Raw genomic sequence first — 13,429 nt, 5'->3', positions numbered from 1 at the left:
ACTCAAACACCCCAAACGCTGTTGGACCAGTCTTGTTGAAAGCCTAACAATCGGCAGGCTTGCCCGCTCCCCGGTGTTGTTGCCGCTTGATGCGCCGGCTGGAGTCTGGAGAGCGTGTCAGGGATACATGTTGGCGGACTGTGGCACCCTGACAAAAAACCGAGACTAGAGTAGTCCATGTGCATACTTCGTACGAATACACACCAGAAATCAGGAGGGTCCAAACCGGACGCATATCTATATGCATCTGCGGTAATCAGGGCGGAGGAAATGCACACCTCCAGCGTAACCGGGCTGCAAGCAGTCAAGTGTAGGTAGGTTAGATGTACGGACGTCGCTGGCAATCCAGCAAGCACTTACTTCGTACACTGTCAACCACCGCCAATGTGCTAATGTGTCCGTAGTGGTGTAGCACCCCAAAGTACGGCCCAATACACGCCCAGGTGATTGCCCGATGGCTATGCCTAAAGTGAGACTGGAGTAAAGGGCGCCAGCCGCCAGGCGGACACTCATAGCTGGTGGGTTTGGCGGCTTGCCTGGAAAATTGGCAATGATGAGCAACAGAATGACTAAATAGGCCAGTCCAGGCCGCCACTCCTGGAGGGAGCCCCTCGCGTCCGCTGTCCAGGTGGGCTTCCTGCTGGTCAGTGGTGAGAGGAATGCGAGCGTGAAATGGAGGCCTGTCCTGTAGGGTCTGTACCCACCGCGCCACAGTTCCGTATATCCGTACGTATTTCCTGGGTTGCGTTGGCCGAGGTGGCCCAGCGGAACAAGACGACAAAAGTTGACGGCGGCGAGGGATTCCACGACAGGAAGGCCGCAGGCGCACAGAGAAGGTGAGACAAAGAAACCACAGGTGGACGTCAGACGTTGTAACGATCGAGGGGAACTCCATGCTGTTGCCGCACGAGATTGGAGCAAGGCGAGGGAGCGAATGAGCGGACGCAAGCCAACGAGTCTTGCTGATCCATACCTACCAACGTGGTACCTTGGCCTGGAGTCCCTGTCAGTGCCTGTGCTTTGATGGTTGATGCGATTCAGCGCTTGCCGGGCAGTCCAGAGCAGGCTTTGGGTGGAATGGCATCTGCGGAAGCTGATCTCTAACCGCTGGACGTCCAAAGTGAGGAGTGACGTGGAAATTGGTCCTGGGGATTCGGGGAGTACCAGGGTGGCACGGTGGCAGGGCTTCTCCACCGATTGTAGCCACCGCTTTATCGATACCGTGGTTTCCCTGACCATAAGGTAATCTCCTCTCGTGGAGCGGACAAGACCCCTCGATCTCGGATCACCTGCGGCCTGTCCACTTCAACCTTCTCGAAGCTGTCTGGGAACAGGGACTGGTGGGAACCCAAGAGCCAGAGCGGCTGCCAAAGCCTTGGGTGCAATGTCCGGAAGTTGCCTGGCTTGTCCAGCAACTAGAAAAGGTGTGAGGTACTTCGTAGTGCGCACCATCATAGACGAGCAGGCTGCAATCGACTCGTTGGGCCAACTGGACCGCATTTCTCGCACAGCCCGTAGTAATGCCCAGCTTGTGCCTGGCACCCGGCGCTCTCGTCCATGAGCTTGCCGGTGGTTATCCGGGTCTTTAGAAGACTTGGTAATTTGTTTCCAGATCGTGATGTACGAATAGGGTCGGCATGGCATTTCTGGTCTTCTGGTCGGCAGGCATTCTCGAGTGTGACCTCTGAAGTCTCGGAGCAAGGCTGGCCTCAAAAATTAGCAATGGCGAGTAAAACACCAATGGCTTGGCCCATCAGACCTTGAATGCGCGTCCATGTCATACGTCCGGACATCTTCAGATGGGAGGGAACGGCCTGAAGCACAGCCGCGGATGGAGGAGCTTGCTTGCTAGTCTTTCGGGGCGGGGCGTGAGGGAAGATCGGCTGGGGCCCATTTCTCAACTTCCCAGGGCAGCAGTCATGGGCTCGAGACATCGTGCCTGATACCACAGGAGACCTAGCCAAGGTGGAACAAGAGCTCGCTTCACAGGCCGTCGGCTTGCTCAAGGCTCCAAATGCCACCGATATTGGCCCAGTATTGGCGTCCACACACACCGCAAGGGGCGCAACATCCCCGTGCCCCCCTTCTAAAAGGAAGCTCATACCCCTAGAAGGAAGGGTAGGCCGGCCTGGGGGTGTTGTCGGTGAGACTGGGTACCGGACGTACTGGCGTAGACAGGGGCAGAAGAAGCGCTGAAAGTTGGAACATGGCCTGGAGAAAAAAGATTACCGGCCTCCGCAGTAGAGACTGGGTAATGGGGTGCTGAGAAATGTGGTGGTGCATGGGTCCAAACTCTCCAATCGCGGGCTCGCCTCAGATGACGGGCGTCTCCATCTGTAGCATGGGCCATGGATAGACAAGTGACGGGCATGCAGATTGTTGGTGTGCGGTGGTGTATCCGTACAGACATAGTTAGTGGTACGTGGTGGTGCCGAGTTACGTTAGCTGAAGTCTCTCTCGTTGGAACTTGGAGTCGACAAGCTCAAGTCTTGCGGGATGCATAAGTCCACCTCGCACCACATCAGGCTGGCCGACCTTATGCCTGAGGCCACATAATCCCTGTGTGTCTTTCCCTCTTTAGCCTTGAGTCAACAGCAAAGCAAGTGCCCCCCCACTCGTTGTGTTCATGTTCTTGGGCACTATCTTTGCCTGAGGTTGCAATGCCTTGCCTTCTCCTTTTGGGCGCCATCCTCCTGCACTACCTAAGGCCCCTTCCTGCAATCTTTGTAAAGTATACATTCCAAGACATTAGGATGTGACTATGAAGCCAGGTTCGGATACCTACCTAGGCAACAGAGTGAATTTGGCTCAGGTTCATCATCCATGGGCGGCTGTTCGAAATTTGACAGTACGTGCCGCTTGCTTACGGATACTTTCCCCAGCCATGGAAGTTCCGTCTTCGCTGTCCGGAAACTACCTTATGTGCCTGCTGCGGTGCATCTTGGTCATTTTTGCCCGCAAACCTTCCTCCATAATTTGTGCCTGGGTATGGGGTGGGGGCCGTCAATAACTGCAGCCGCCTTTTGACTTCTGCTCGAGAGGAGAGGGGCGATTCCGTATCTTTTTTTTTTTTTTTTTTTTTTGCTTTTTTTTTCTTCTTCCTTCCCTCTCTCCGCTCCGTATGCTAGTCACACAGTCTGCCGCAGCCCACTTTGACTTCACGGAAGTGACAAGCAATTACTCCGTAGACGCTAGACAATTAAGGCAAGTCAGGTCGCAGCACAAAACTTGCAAGTTACGGTCTCCAATTTGACTCCAACTATCCGTACGGAGTATGGAGACAGAGTGACAAAGATGCGTGCCTACCTTACTGCCTCGCCCTGGCCTGTGCCCCTGGATCCTTCTCTGGGTCCCTTCTTTCCGTCCTTGAGCCTCGTGTCTGGCCGCATGCCATGCCGTTTCTCGCCCTGTCTGTCTCTACTCTCCACGAAGTACGAAGTATGTACCTTACTGCGCATTGCGCTGTCAGGGCTCGAGAGCAGGCGCTGCCCTTGATTGATCCCGTCGTTGTGGTCCTGATCCTCTCAAACTCCCGTCCCTGTTGACGTTTGCTACTGTATCGCCCTACTACTGCGTATAGTGTCCCTACGAATCCACAAGCGGCAGCAGCGATGCTATATTTGTTGCGGAGCGGATGGGATAGGATTGAACTCCTTCTCATATTCCCGGGGGTTGGGGCTCCCTCCTTGGTAAAGGGGGGTGGTGTGGAAGGTTTCCACTACCTGGGTTTCCATTGATGTCTCACTATGTCCCAAGTATTGACTACCTTGTCGCGCATTCTTCCCGTCTCTCTTTCCTGACGAGTTACCGCACCTTCGTAACCTTCCTTCTTCTTCTTTCATCTTTTCTGAGGTACCTAACTTTGCTACGGAGGAAGGTACGCAGTACTGCCACTACTGCCATGAACCGCTCCTCGCCGGCTTGGCGTTTCTTACCTCAAGTGTCAACCCCCCCCCCCCCCCCCCCCCCCCCCCCCCCCCCCCCCCCCCCCTCTCCCCACCCCCCCCTCCCCTCCCCCCCCCCCCCCCCCCCCCCCCCCCCCGCTGTGGGTTTTTCTCCCCCCATCTCCCCCCCCCCCCCCCCCCCCCAATCTTCCTTGTACCCTCTTCGCCTTTCCTCCTTTTGCTCTTCTCCAATCTATGGACATTGACTGTGCTCTGTCCACACAAGACACCATGCCCATGCCTGTGGAATTGGACCTTCGGCACCCTACAGCTCCCGCAACGCATACTACGCCCGGGTGGGACAGCTGACTCTTGTTTGAGGACTGGGCATGAAGGAGGGGCCAAGCTCGGAAAGAAAAAGCGGATGGCTGCGTACCGGTATACTTTGGTTCACAACGCAGTTGCCAGCTAAACAACCGGTACACAGTACTCTTCCGCCAAGCAGGCTGAGTGATGCCGCCCAACCATCTTCCATTCATCGACCAACTAACTGCCTTTGTTAGTTATTCCTCGGCCGCTGGCTGTGTGAGCGTCTTTAACATCCTCTTGCGTCGACATCCATGATCCATATCGGAGGTTTCGCAATCCCACGTTCCAATCTGCCGCCAATTTGCCCGGTCGAGAGTCGGACTGTCTTGCCAACACACTTTTTGCCCGCACCCGCTTGCCGAAACCAAGAAACAGTCCATGCTCGCCTCCCTCATCTAGATAGACACGATCATGGATGGAACCTGCTGTGGAGGAACCATGATGGCTTGTCACCTCGACATGTCACTGGCTGAAACCTGAAGCCTGAAGCCCCCGCGATGTCCGCGATGGGGATCTATCGACAGACCCGTCTACGGATACGCAACTTTTTTTTCTTCCTCTCTCATGACCGATGACACCCACGTTTACGACTCAAGCCTATGCTTGCATGACCTGGTCATCAAGACAATCTCGGCCGGACCACTTGGGGCTGATGAGCGTGATCAAAGCACGCCGCCTGCGTCTCCGGAAAGCATCAAAAAAACCATCAACTAATACCCACTCGCCATTCACTGCAACAACACGGCCCATGGCTTTCGGGCTGCCACCACTCTATTCCTGTCCAGGACATGCGCATCCACCGCCTCCGGTTAATTCATAGTCCTCGTCACGCTCAGCTTGCACAACACAAGACTCAAGCGGATGCATCCCAAAGCTCCATTCAGCGTACTCCGTACGGATTCCTCACCAAGAAAGTCTGAGCGAAACAATGAGACTAGCCCATAGGCTGTCCTGCCCGGCGGACGGAGTGTTGCCAATTAAGCTGTCCCCTTGGAATGAGATAACCTGCGGCAACTCTTTCAAATCGGCTGACTAGCTTTTGGCTTGTTTCTTCGCAGTTGTTTTGACACCTACCTGGGTGTCCGTACGTGTACAAACCGTGTTCTCCATTCCGTCTGTTGTTGACGCTTGGAAGAAGAGCCAAGAAGGCGACACGTTACTCACGACATCCACACCTAAATACCAAAGCCGCAACTCTCACATACATGCTGCGCTCGATTAGGTACCTAACAAAACCCGTACCGCCTCTCGCCGCTGTCTCCGCAAACCATCTTCCAGAGTCCAGGGCCAAGGGGTGTATAGATAGAACTGCAAACCAACACTGTCGGTTGAGCGAGATCTGTGATCCGCTCCCATCCGTCCCACCTACCATCCTTTTGGAAAGCGGCTTGTCAGTCGACGCTCACACACCCTCTTGGCAAACGCCCCATTTTGACCGCAAGGATGGCTGCAAACAATCAACGTTCCGTTTCGTACCTTGAGCTGTCGCTCAACAGGGCTTGAAATCGTCCCTGTATGGACTCCGCATGCACGTCCTCCTACCGGTAGACTATTGCACGCGCATCCGTACGATCTCTCACGGCCAATGCCGATGCCCAGCAAGGAACTACAGTCCTTCTCTTACGGATACATGGTAGTCTTGTCTGGTAGACGCCAAAAGCATGGTCTGGTCGGCAGACGTGAGTCAAACAAATACCACAAATCCGATTTGGAACCCGTCTACTCGTATACTGCGTACGGCATTGGGGAAGTGATCGAAGCATACATCGCATCATAGCCTGCAAAGTTTCTGCCGACAACCTACCTTACCTGGCAGCCGGCTTGCTTTCTCGAACAAGTACGTACTGCCCGACCAGGGGTTCCCTTATGCGGAGCCATCTCCGTGCTTCTCTCAAAGTTCTTCTGCGCCCTGAGACCAGACCCCGATGGAGATCGTGGTTATTTCAGAAGTCTGTGCTTTCCGCATGTTATTTTTTTCTTTCTCCTTTTGCCTTGGATCTTTCTAAACGGAGTATTGACCGTACGATGGTTAGAAAGTTTTCCGCTCCGTTTTAAAGACAACGACTCAACGATGCTTCCTAGTGCAGAAAGGACCAGATGAATCTTTGTCTCATTTCCACGATGTTGCCAGTCATCAGCCGGCTCGGTACCAGAAGCGCATGCCGTGGTCGCACTGCAAGTTCCTCCTTTCCAAGTTAGCAGACAGGAGGGTCTATTGATCACACACACACACACACACACACACACACACACACACACACCACTGTAGGTATGCGTACGGACATTGTGTCTTCAGTTATCAATGGTAGGCAGCTAGGTAATTGGCACTTTCCCGGAAACCACCAAAACATGTAAAGGCAAGCCGCAAGATGCACATCCCCATCTTCACATACCAGCGTCCCCGTGCTAGGGGCCTAAGTGGGAGGGAAGGCTTGAGGCTTGGAGCCTTAGAGGGATGACGGTCATGGATTTATGGTCCCAGGAGCGGGTGTCTCTCCCCTTGGGTTCCATACCTAGATCCCCGAAGGGCTAGCACTGCAACGCCCCTTCTCATCCGACCCGTCAGTTCGAACTACCTAGGCGTACCGGGGTGTTTTCATCCTCGACGGCGGCTTGTGACTGGTCAGACGGTGACGGGACTTGAACGACTCAATGCAATAAGTCCACCCCCAGGGTCAAGGGGATAAGACCTGCCGCGACGCCGCGTGTGGTTTCCCTTGGACCCCTTCTCAACTTTTGGGTCCCTGGAAGGGAGGCGGCACACTTTTCTCTGGTGGCACTACTTTGTCGTGTACGAATACTTAGCGCTGTGTGGTTCGTAGGTGGTGCTGGTGGTATTCGTACTTTGTATCCCTGCCCCAGAGCAGCAACCTGGAAGGTATCCGTACCGCAGTCCAGTCGTGTTGCACGAGACGCAAGCAGGGATAGCATCTCTCACAGAGTCCCAGACTCCGACCTGGCGGCGTGAGCGCCTGGGCCGAGCGGTTCTTTCTGGGGCCAAGGACATTCCATCCATCTTCTCTTTGGTTTCCTTGCGTCCTTGACCGCCCGCCGCTCGTGAAGCCCCCCCTTCTAATGGACCATGATCCATCTCTGGGGCTGCTGCAGTAAGTACTTGGGTACCGGGAAGTGCTAGACTCTCTCCTCTCAGTCTTGAGTCTTCCCTCCCAAGACCTGACTTCCCAAGACCCAGCCATTTGCTCAGAATCAGAATCAGATGCCCTGTCCTGACCCCCCTTGGCCCCCTGGCCTGTGCCTGCTCACCCGTTGACCAGGACGATACCTTGCGTGCCGTTGTCCCTCAGGCACTTTGTCTTGGTCGTACATTTCGAACCTTGCATCCCGCCATGGCACTGCAGTCACAGTCGGTTTGGCATGGCGCGGTGCGAGGTGAAGGGAATTTAGGCAGTACGTACTCTGTCGCCAGGGGCTGTCCAATGTCCCATCTCAGCTGCCTTCTGTTACCCAAACAATGAAGACGCGACGCTCACTCAGTCAGTCACTCCTTCACTCCTCACTCAGACGGCACCCACCGAGTCCTCAGTCCTGGCCAGCACACAGCGTCCTGTGGCATTGGTACCGCAACCTGGTTTGCTCCACACTCCATTCATCCACCCACCGCCGACGCTCCCTCCCTAGCACAGTAATCCCATCCGTCCATCCATTCAACCATCCATCCCTCCTCCAGAGAGTCCAGAGTCTGGTGGGTGAGTGTCCACTCGTGCCCATACACACGCTACGGTGTGCCAGAGAGGCCAGGGCCACACAATCTAGGCTAGAGTACCAGGGCAGCGAGACCAGCGAGGCGAGGCAATCAACCACTTATCCACTTCCGCATCCACATCCACACCCACCGCTGCTTTGCCCACACGCACACCAGCGCTATCGACAAGTCTGTCCCATGCTTCACTCCTCCCAGACTCCCAGTGCCTCCCTCCTCTTCCTCTCCTCCACCCATATGGACGTGCCCCCCCCCCCCCGGCGGTCGTGGAGTACCTACTCTAAGAGGTACCTCAAGCCCCAAAGGGAATCAGCCGCCTCGTCTGCTTCGACTCTGAAATGCACGACGCTCCGAGGTGAGATCCATGCTCAACCAATATGACGCAGCCCGCTGGCCGCCCCCCTTACCATCTAGTGTACCTAGAATCCCAGACACCTTCTTCGTTCCCATACTATGCAGTCCGCACTCACCTCAGTTACGGAGCACACACCCATACCGGTACCCCAAGCACTCACACGAAGAAAGACGGAAACAGTACGTACCGCCCCTGGCCAGCCACGCCTGGGACGCCTGCCGCCTGCGCTGGCTGCGCGGATACCTCCCATCAACATCCCATCCTCCACCCATGCAAGCAACCCGCGCTCGCAGCCTTTTGGTACGAAGTACACACACACACACATGCCAAACCGTTCATGGTCTGAATTACTTGTTGGCCCACTTCGCACCCTTGGGCGACTTGCTCCTCTATGTACGGATACTGGAGCTAAGGTTTGATTTTATCCTTCAAGACCGATCTAGTATCACCCATGTCTTTTCTCGCTACTGTAATCCCTTGGGCCTTTTGGGACCATGACCTCTTGTCCATACATAGCCTGGGCTGAGTCCGTCCTTTCCATATCACGTATATCATCATCATCTACCGCATGTCCTACGACTAGGAACTCTTAGTTAAGAAACAAACAACCCGCAACCTCTCCCATCTTCATTCACCATCTCTATTTACCACAACACAACATTTGTCTGGCACCTACTACACACACACACACACATACACTAAACAAGATGATGCCCACACTTATGGGAGGCGTTCTTCCTGGGCCCGTTCCCACACCCTATCACACCGACACCTTTCTGGACGACTTGTCGAGACAAATGGCCATCTCCCAGGCTTCACGGAGACTATCTCGAGGCTCCAACGGACAACGCAACGCAGGAGCCATGCGTGTAGCCAAGCCCACCAGCGCCAGCAACAGCCCGAGATCAGCAGCAGCCGTGCAGGCAAGGAGGAGGACTGTGGTGAACGATGGAAACCTGGCGAGGCGGAGGCAGCAGCCCATGGACCAAGTCCCGATGCCCGACTATGGATCTCAGTCACGACCGAGTCGTCCCCTCAGCTGGCACCCTTCGACCTTTCAACAACAGAAGATGGCCGTCCCTCAGAGCGTGGCACAATACCCATTCCCTCCTGTCACGTCGGCATATGACACGGACAGCTACCACGTATACCAGCAATTCCCACCAACACCGGCAGCCTACTCGTGCAACACCTCACCTGTTGCCTCATTCTCCCCTTTGTCACTCCCTTTTGGAGGATATGATGGGTCCAACTACCTGCCTGTCGAGGGCTGGAACGTGCCTCCTCAAGCACCACCGGCCTACGTCTCTTCAGACAACACTGGCTACGCTGAGCCTTTCCCATCTCTACCAACTACGCTCCCGGATCTTACGCCGTCTTCCACCTCGACACAATGGAATTCGCACCATGTGCACGGCTTCACTAGCACTTCTCCGCCCACCCCCGAAACGCTGCCGCAGGCCCAGCAGCCCCAACCTATCGTCCCGAATGAGGACACTATCCCTTATCAACCCCTCGACGAGCCTGAGGAGGAGGGAGAGATCCTTGTGGGCATGGGACTCTATGACGCCCCCGACAAGTATGATCAGGACCCGCAACTCGACACATCTCGCTCTGCCATGTCCTCGCTGCTGGGCGTTTCTTTCCGCCCTCTGGAGGGTACGGGTAAGGGCCTGAAGCTTGAGGAGTCGTGGCAGCCTCCTGAGAGCGATGACGAGGATGAGGATGAGCAGGACGATGCTGATGGCGAAGACTCGGATTAATGACACGACCAAAAGGGAAAGGACAACTCTCACACATTACAACACCAGCGCAAGCGTTTGATGATTTTACGACGAAACCCTGTAGACTTTGTATGATATCAAGAAGATGTACCATCAAGAATCGGGCTTGGGGGATCTTTGGGGACCGCAGAGACGGAGCATCACTATGCATGCTCCTCATGTCAAAGAAGCGAGGAAGATGAATGGAAAGGCAAAATACCCAAAGATAGAAGCATGGGCCAAATCTGTGGCCCTGGCGTCACAAAAGGCAAAGGCCCATGAAAAGCGCCTAGATAGAAACTATCAAAACGCGTAAAGCGAAAAACAAAACATATACCTACACTCTGCATAATCCCTTCGCCCTCCAATGTGATTCCTAGAATCACAGTAATAGCTGCCGCTTAGTTGATAATCACAAACTTGCAACAGCTGCACCAACGCGGCCAACACGACCACGAGGATTACATGGTGACAGAGGCGCCGGATGGAATGGAATTTGGAAGTGCAATCGTCAACGCGGACACTAAAAATAAGCGAAAAAGAGGCTCCCGAATGGCACCCCTGTCGAGGCATGGCATGAGCTGCATGTGGGTCCAAGTCTCCCCTGTCACATTTTGTTAGTTGTCCAATCAGCCGAGAGAAATAGCTCCCCGCCCCCGCCGTTCTGGCCAGCCCTGCCGGGTCAAAACACCCCGCCCGTGGCCCCTAGAAATTTTCTTTTGGTGACCTCACCGTAGCCCAGTTGCACACCCAGCCACCTCCCTCCCTCTCCCCTCCCGTCCTCTCCTTTCCCACCGTACTGTGCGAGGTTATCCGTACGAATACCGAGCGTGCACCTCCATCTCTTTGCTGCCCGTCTCTGACTACGCAGTATGTGTGGCGAGTGAACCTTCCATCAGAGAGTTTTAGACTCCAATGATGAGGGGTCGAGGGGGAACAGCCGCCGTTATCGGATCGAACTTGGCACCTTCAGTTCTTTACCCCACCATGGATGCTTTGGAAATTTTCCTCGCTCGTCGAGTCACGAATCGCGAATTACGACATTGAGAGAAAATAATTGGGCTCCAGTTCGGCTTCTCTCCCGTCAATCTCGAGTCCAAGTTCGGGTGGGTTCCCTTTCTGGCTTACCCCTCTTCTTCCGTTCGCTGCTGCTGCTGCTGCTACTGCTTGTCGGAACCTGGATTGACTCACACAGAACAACCAAAAAAGTTGCATCAAGTTCAACCACGATACCATCATCATCCGGAAGAAACTAGTTGAATTTCAAGATGGCATCCCAGTAAGCCTGATACTCCCGTCGAATGCTTAACTCCCAAACAACTTCCAGTCGCTAATGGATTGATGACAATAGGAGCGTTTTGATGCTCGGCGCGGGCTTCGTGACCCGGCCGACGCTTGACATCCTCAGCGATGCCGGAATCCCCGTTACCGTTGGTACGAAGCTCCTCATCCTACCACCACTACCGCCACTGTCTCCTCCTCTTCCTCCCTACCCGCCCGAACCAGATATGAAGGCACCCGATATCAACCGCCAGACTTAGAGTAACTGAAAACTAATTAATTCCTCAACACGCAGCCTGCAGAACCCTCGAGTCCGCCAAGAAGCTGTCCGAGGGCGTCAAGCACGCCACCCCCATCTCTCTCGATGTCAACGACGACAAGGCCCTCGACGCCGAGGTGGCCAAGCATGACCTCGTCATCAGCTTGATCCCCTACACCTTCCACGCGACCGTCATCAAGTCGGCCATCCGCCAGAAGAAGCACGTCGTCACCACCAGCTATGTCTCGCCCGCCATGATGGAGCTGGACCAGGCCGCCAAGGATGCCGGCATCACCGTCATGAACGAGATCGGACTGGACCCCGGTATCGACCACCTGTACGCCGTCAAGACCATTGAGGAGGTCCACCGTGAGGGCGGCAAGATCCTCTCCTTCCTCTCCTACTGCGGCGGTCTCCCTGCCCCCGAGGCCTCAGACAACCCGCTCGGCTACAAGTTCTCGTGGTCCTCCCGCGGTGTGCTGCTCGCCCTCCGCAACGCGGCTAAGTACTACAAGGACGGCCAGGTCGTCGACGTCTCCTCCAAGGACCTCATGGCCACCGCCAAGCCCTACTTCATCTACCCGGGCTACGCCTTCGTCGCCTACCCCAACCGCGACTCTACCCCCTACAAGGAGCGCTACAACATCCCCGAGGCCCAGACCATTGTCCGCGGTACCCTCCGCTACCAGGGCTTCCCCCAGTTTATCAAGGTCCTCGTCGACATTGGCTTCCTCGAGGACGCCGCCCAGGAGACGCTTGCCAGCCCCATTGCGTGGAAGGACGCCACCAAGGCCGTCGTCGGCGCCGCCTCGAGCAGCGAGAGTGACCTCGAGGCCGCCATCGTCGCAAAGGCCCACTTTGAGTCCCCCGAGGACAAGCAGCGCATCCTCAGCGGCCTGCGGTGGATCGGCGTCTTCTCGGACGAGAAGATTACGCCCCGCGGCAACCCGCTCGACACGCTCTGCGCGACGCTGGAGAAGAAGATGCAGTTCGAGGAGGGCGAGCGCGACATGGTGATGCTGCAGCACAAGTTTGAGATTGAGCACAAGGACGGCTCGCGCGAGACGCGGACGTCGACGCTCGCCGAGTACGGCGAGCCCAAGGGCTACTCGGCCATGGCCAAGCTCGTCGGCGTGCCCTGCGGTGTCGCCGTCCAGCAGGTGCTCAACGGCACCATTGCCGAGCGCGGCGTCCTGGCACCCATGAACTCCAAGATCAACGACCCCATCATGAAGGAGCTCAAGGACAAGTACGGCATCTACCTCATTGAGAAGACCTTGTCTTAGGGAGGTCTTGTTGGTCGAGATAGTGTTTGTATGTCTACCTACCGGGTTCAGCTGTCATGCGTGGGAATGGGCAAAAAAAAGCATGCGCAGTTGGACTTTGATGAGAACAGAGTAAAAAGTTTAGACATTGTTCATCGGGAAGAATAGAAAACGCTTTGACGTGTCCATGATGTTTTCCTACATTGTTGCCTAGTCATGTCTGGAGTGAAGCTTGAAGGGAGTAATCGCGTGTATCGGACCATGCATCATTCGGTGGACCGACTGAGTCCGCGGGAATGCTCAGATTGATCAGTTCGCCTTGTGATGATGGGCCAAAGAACGGGACGTGGCGGCTACTCATCTCAACTTTTCAGTATGAGAAGAAAGCGGATCTCCACACGAAACGCCATGGCCAGACAACATAGGAGAGTGACATATCGAGATTGGAGGGTTCACTTCGTCTGATGATCAAAAACAAGGACAACGATAAGTCCGAATAACCGCGTGGAATGGAGTGATGCTTTTTTGCACT

The 13,429-nt window shown here is 55.3% G+C and overlaps 5 protein-coding genes across 5 annotated transcripts; 4 read left to right on the top strand and 1 right to left on the bottom strand.

Annotated features, from left to right (window-relative positions):
* Positions 1–237: 237 nt before the first annotated feature.
* On the bottom strand, positions 238–1,239 carry CTAM01_04297 (uncharacterized protein; the record flags this gene model as incomplete). The annotated part of the gene is made up of 1 exon (XM_060520327.1): positions 238–1,239. The coding sequence occupies one exon, from the start codon at positions 1,237–1,239 to the stop codon at positions 238–240; it is 1,002 nt and encodes a 333-aa protein (XP_060384972.1).
* Positions 1,240–1,557: 318 nt separating this feature from the next.
* On the top strand, positions 1,558–3,495 carry CTAM01_04296 (uncharacterized protein; the record flags this gene model as incomplete). The annotated part of the gene is made up of 4 exons (XM_060520326.1): positions 1,558–1,729; positions 2,175–2,251; positions 2,753–2,848; positions 3,196–3,495. The coding sequence occupies 4 exons, from the start codon at positions 1,558–1,560 to the stop codon at positions 3,493–3,495; spliced, it is 645 nt and encodes a 214-aa protein (XP_060384971.1).
* Positions 3,496–8,351: 4,856 nt separating this feature from the next.
* CTAM01_04295 (uncharacterized protein) lies at positions 8,352–8,675 on the top strand (the record flags this gene model as incomplete). The annotated part of the gene is made up of 1 exon (XM_060520325.1): positions 8,352–8,675. One exon carries the CDS (start codon positions 8,352–8,354, stop codon positions 8,673–8,675), a length of 324 nt encoding a protein of 107 aa, XP_060384970.1.
* Positions 8,676–9,036: 361 nt separating this feature from the next.
* Positions 9,037–10,092, top strand: CTAM01_04294 (uncharacterized protein; the record flags this gene model as incomplete). The annotated part of the gene is made up of 1 exon (XM_060520324.1): positions 9,037–10,092. One exon carries the CDS (start codon positions 9,037–9,039, stop codon positions 10,090–10,092), a length of 1,056 nt encoding a protein of 351 aa, XP_060384969.1.
* Positions 10,093–11,360: 1,268 nt separating this feature from the next.
* Positions 11,361–12,918, top strand: CTAM01_04293 (saccharopine dehydrogenase; the record flags this gene model as incomplete). Its single annotated transcript, XM_060520323.1, has 3 exons — positions 11,361–11,371; positions 11,444–11,526; positions 11,669–12,918. 3 exons carry the CDS (start codon positions 11,361–11,363, stop codon positions 12,916–12,918), a joined length of 1,344 nt encoding a protein of 447 aa, XP_060384968.1.
* Positions 12,919–13,429: the final 511 nt, after the last annotated feature.

The sequence above is a fragment of the Colletotrichum tamarilloi genome (assembly GCF_030869305.1).
Source record: "Colletotrichum tamarilloi strain Tom-12 chromosome Unknown Scaffold_10.1, whole genome shotgun sequence".
NCBI lineage: Eukaryota > Fungi > Ascomycota > Sordariomycetes > Glomerellales > Glomerellaceae > Colletotrichum > Colletotrichum tamarilloi.
The sequence above is the reverse complement of the archived record's forward strand: the minus strand, read 5'-3'. Positions and strand labels throughout refer to the sequence as shown.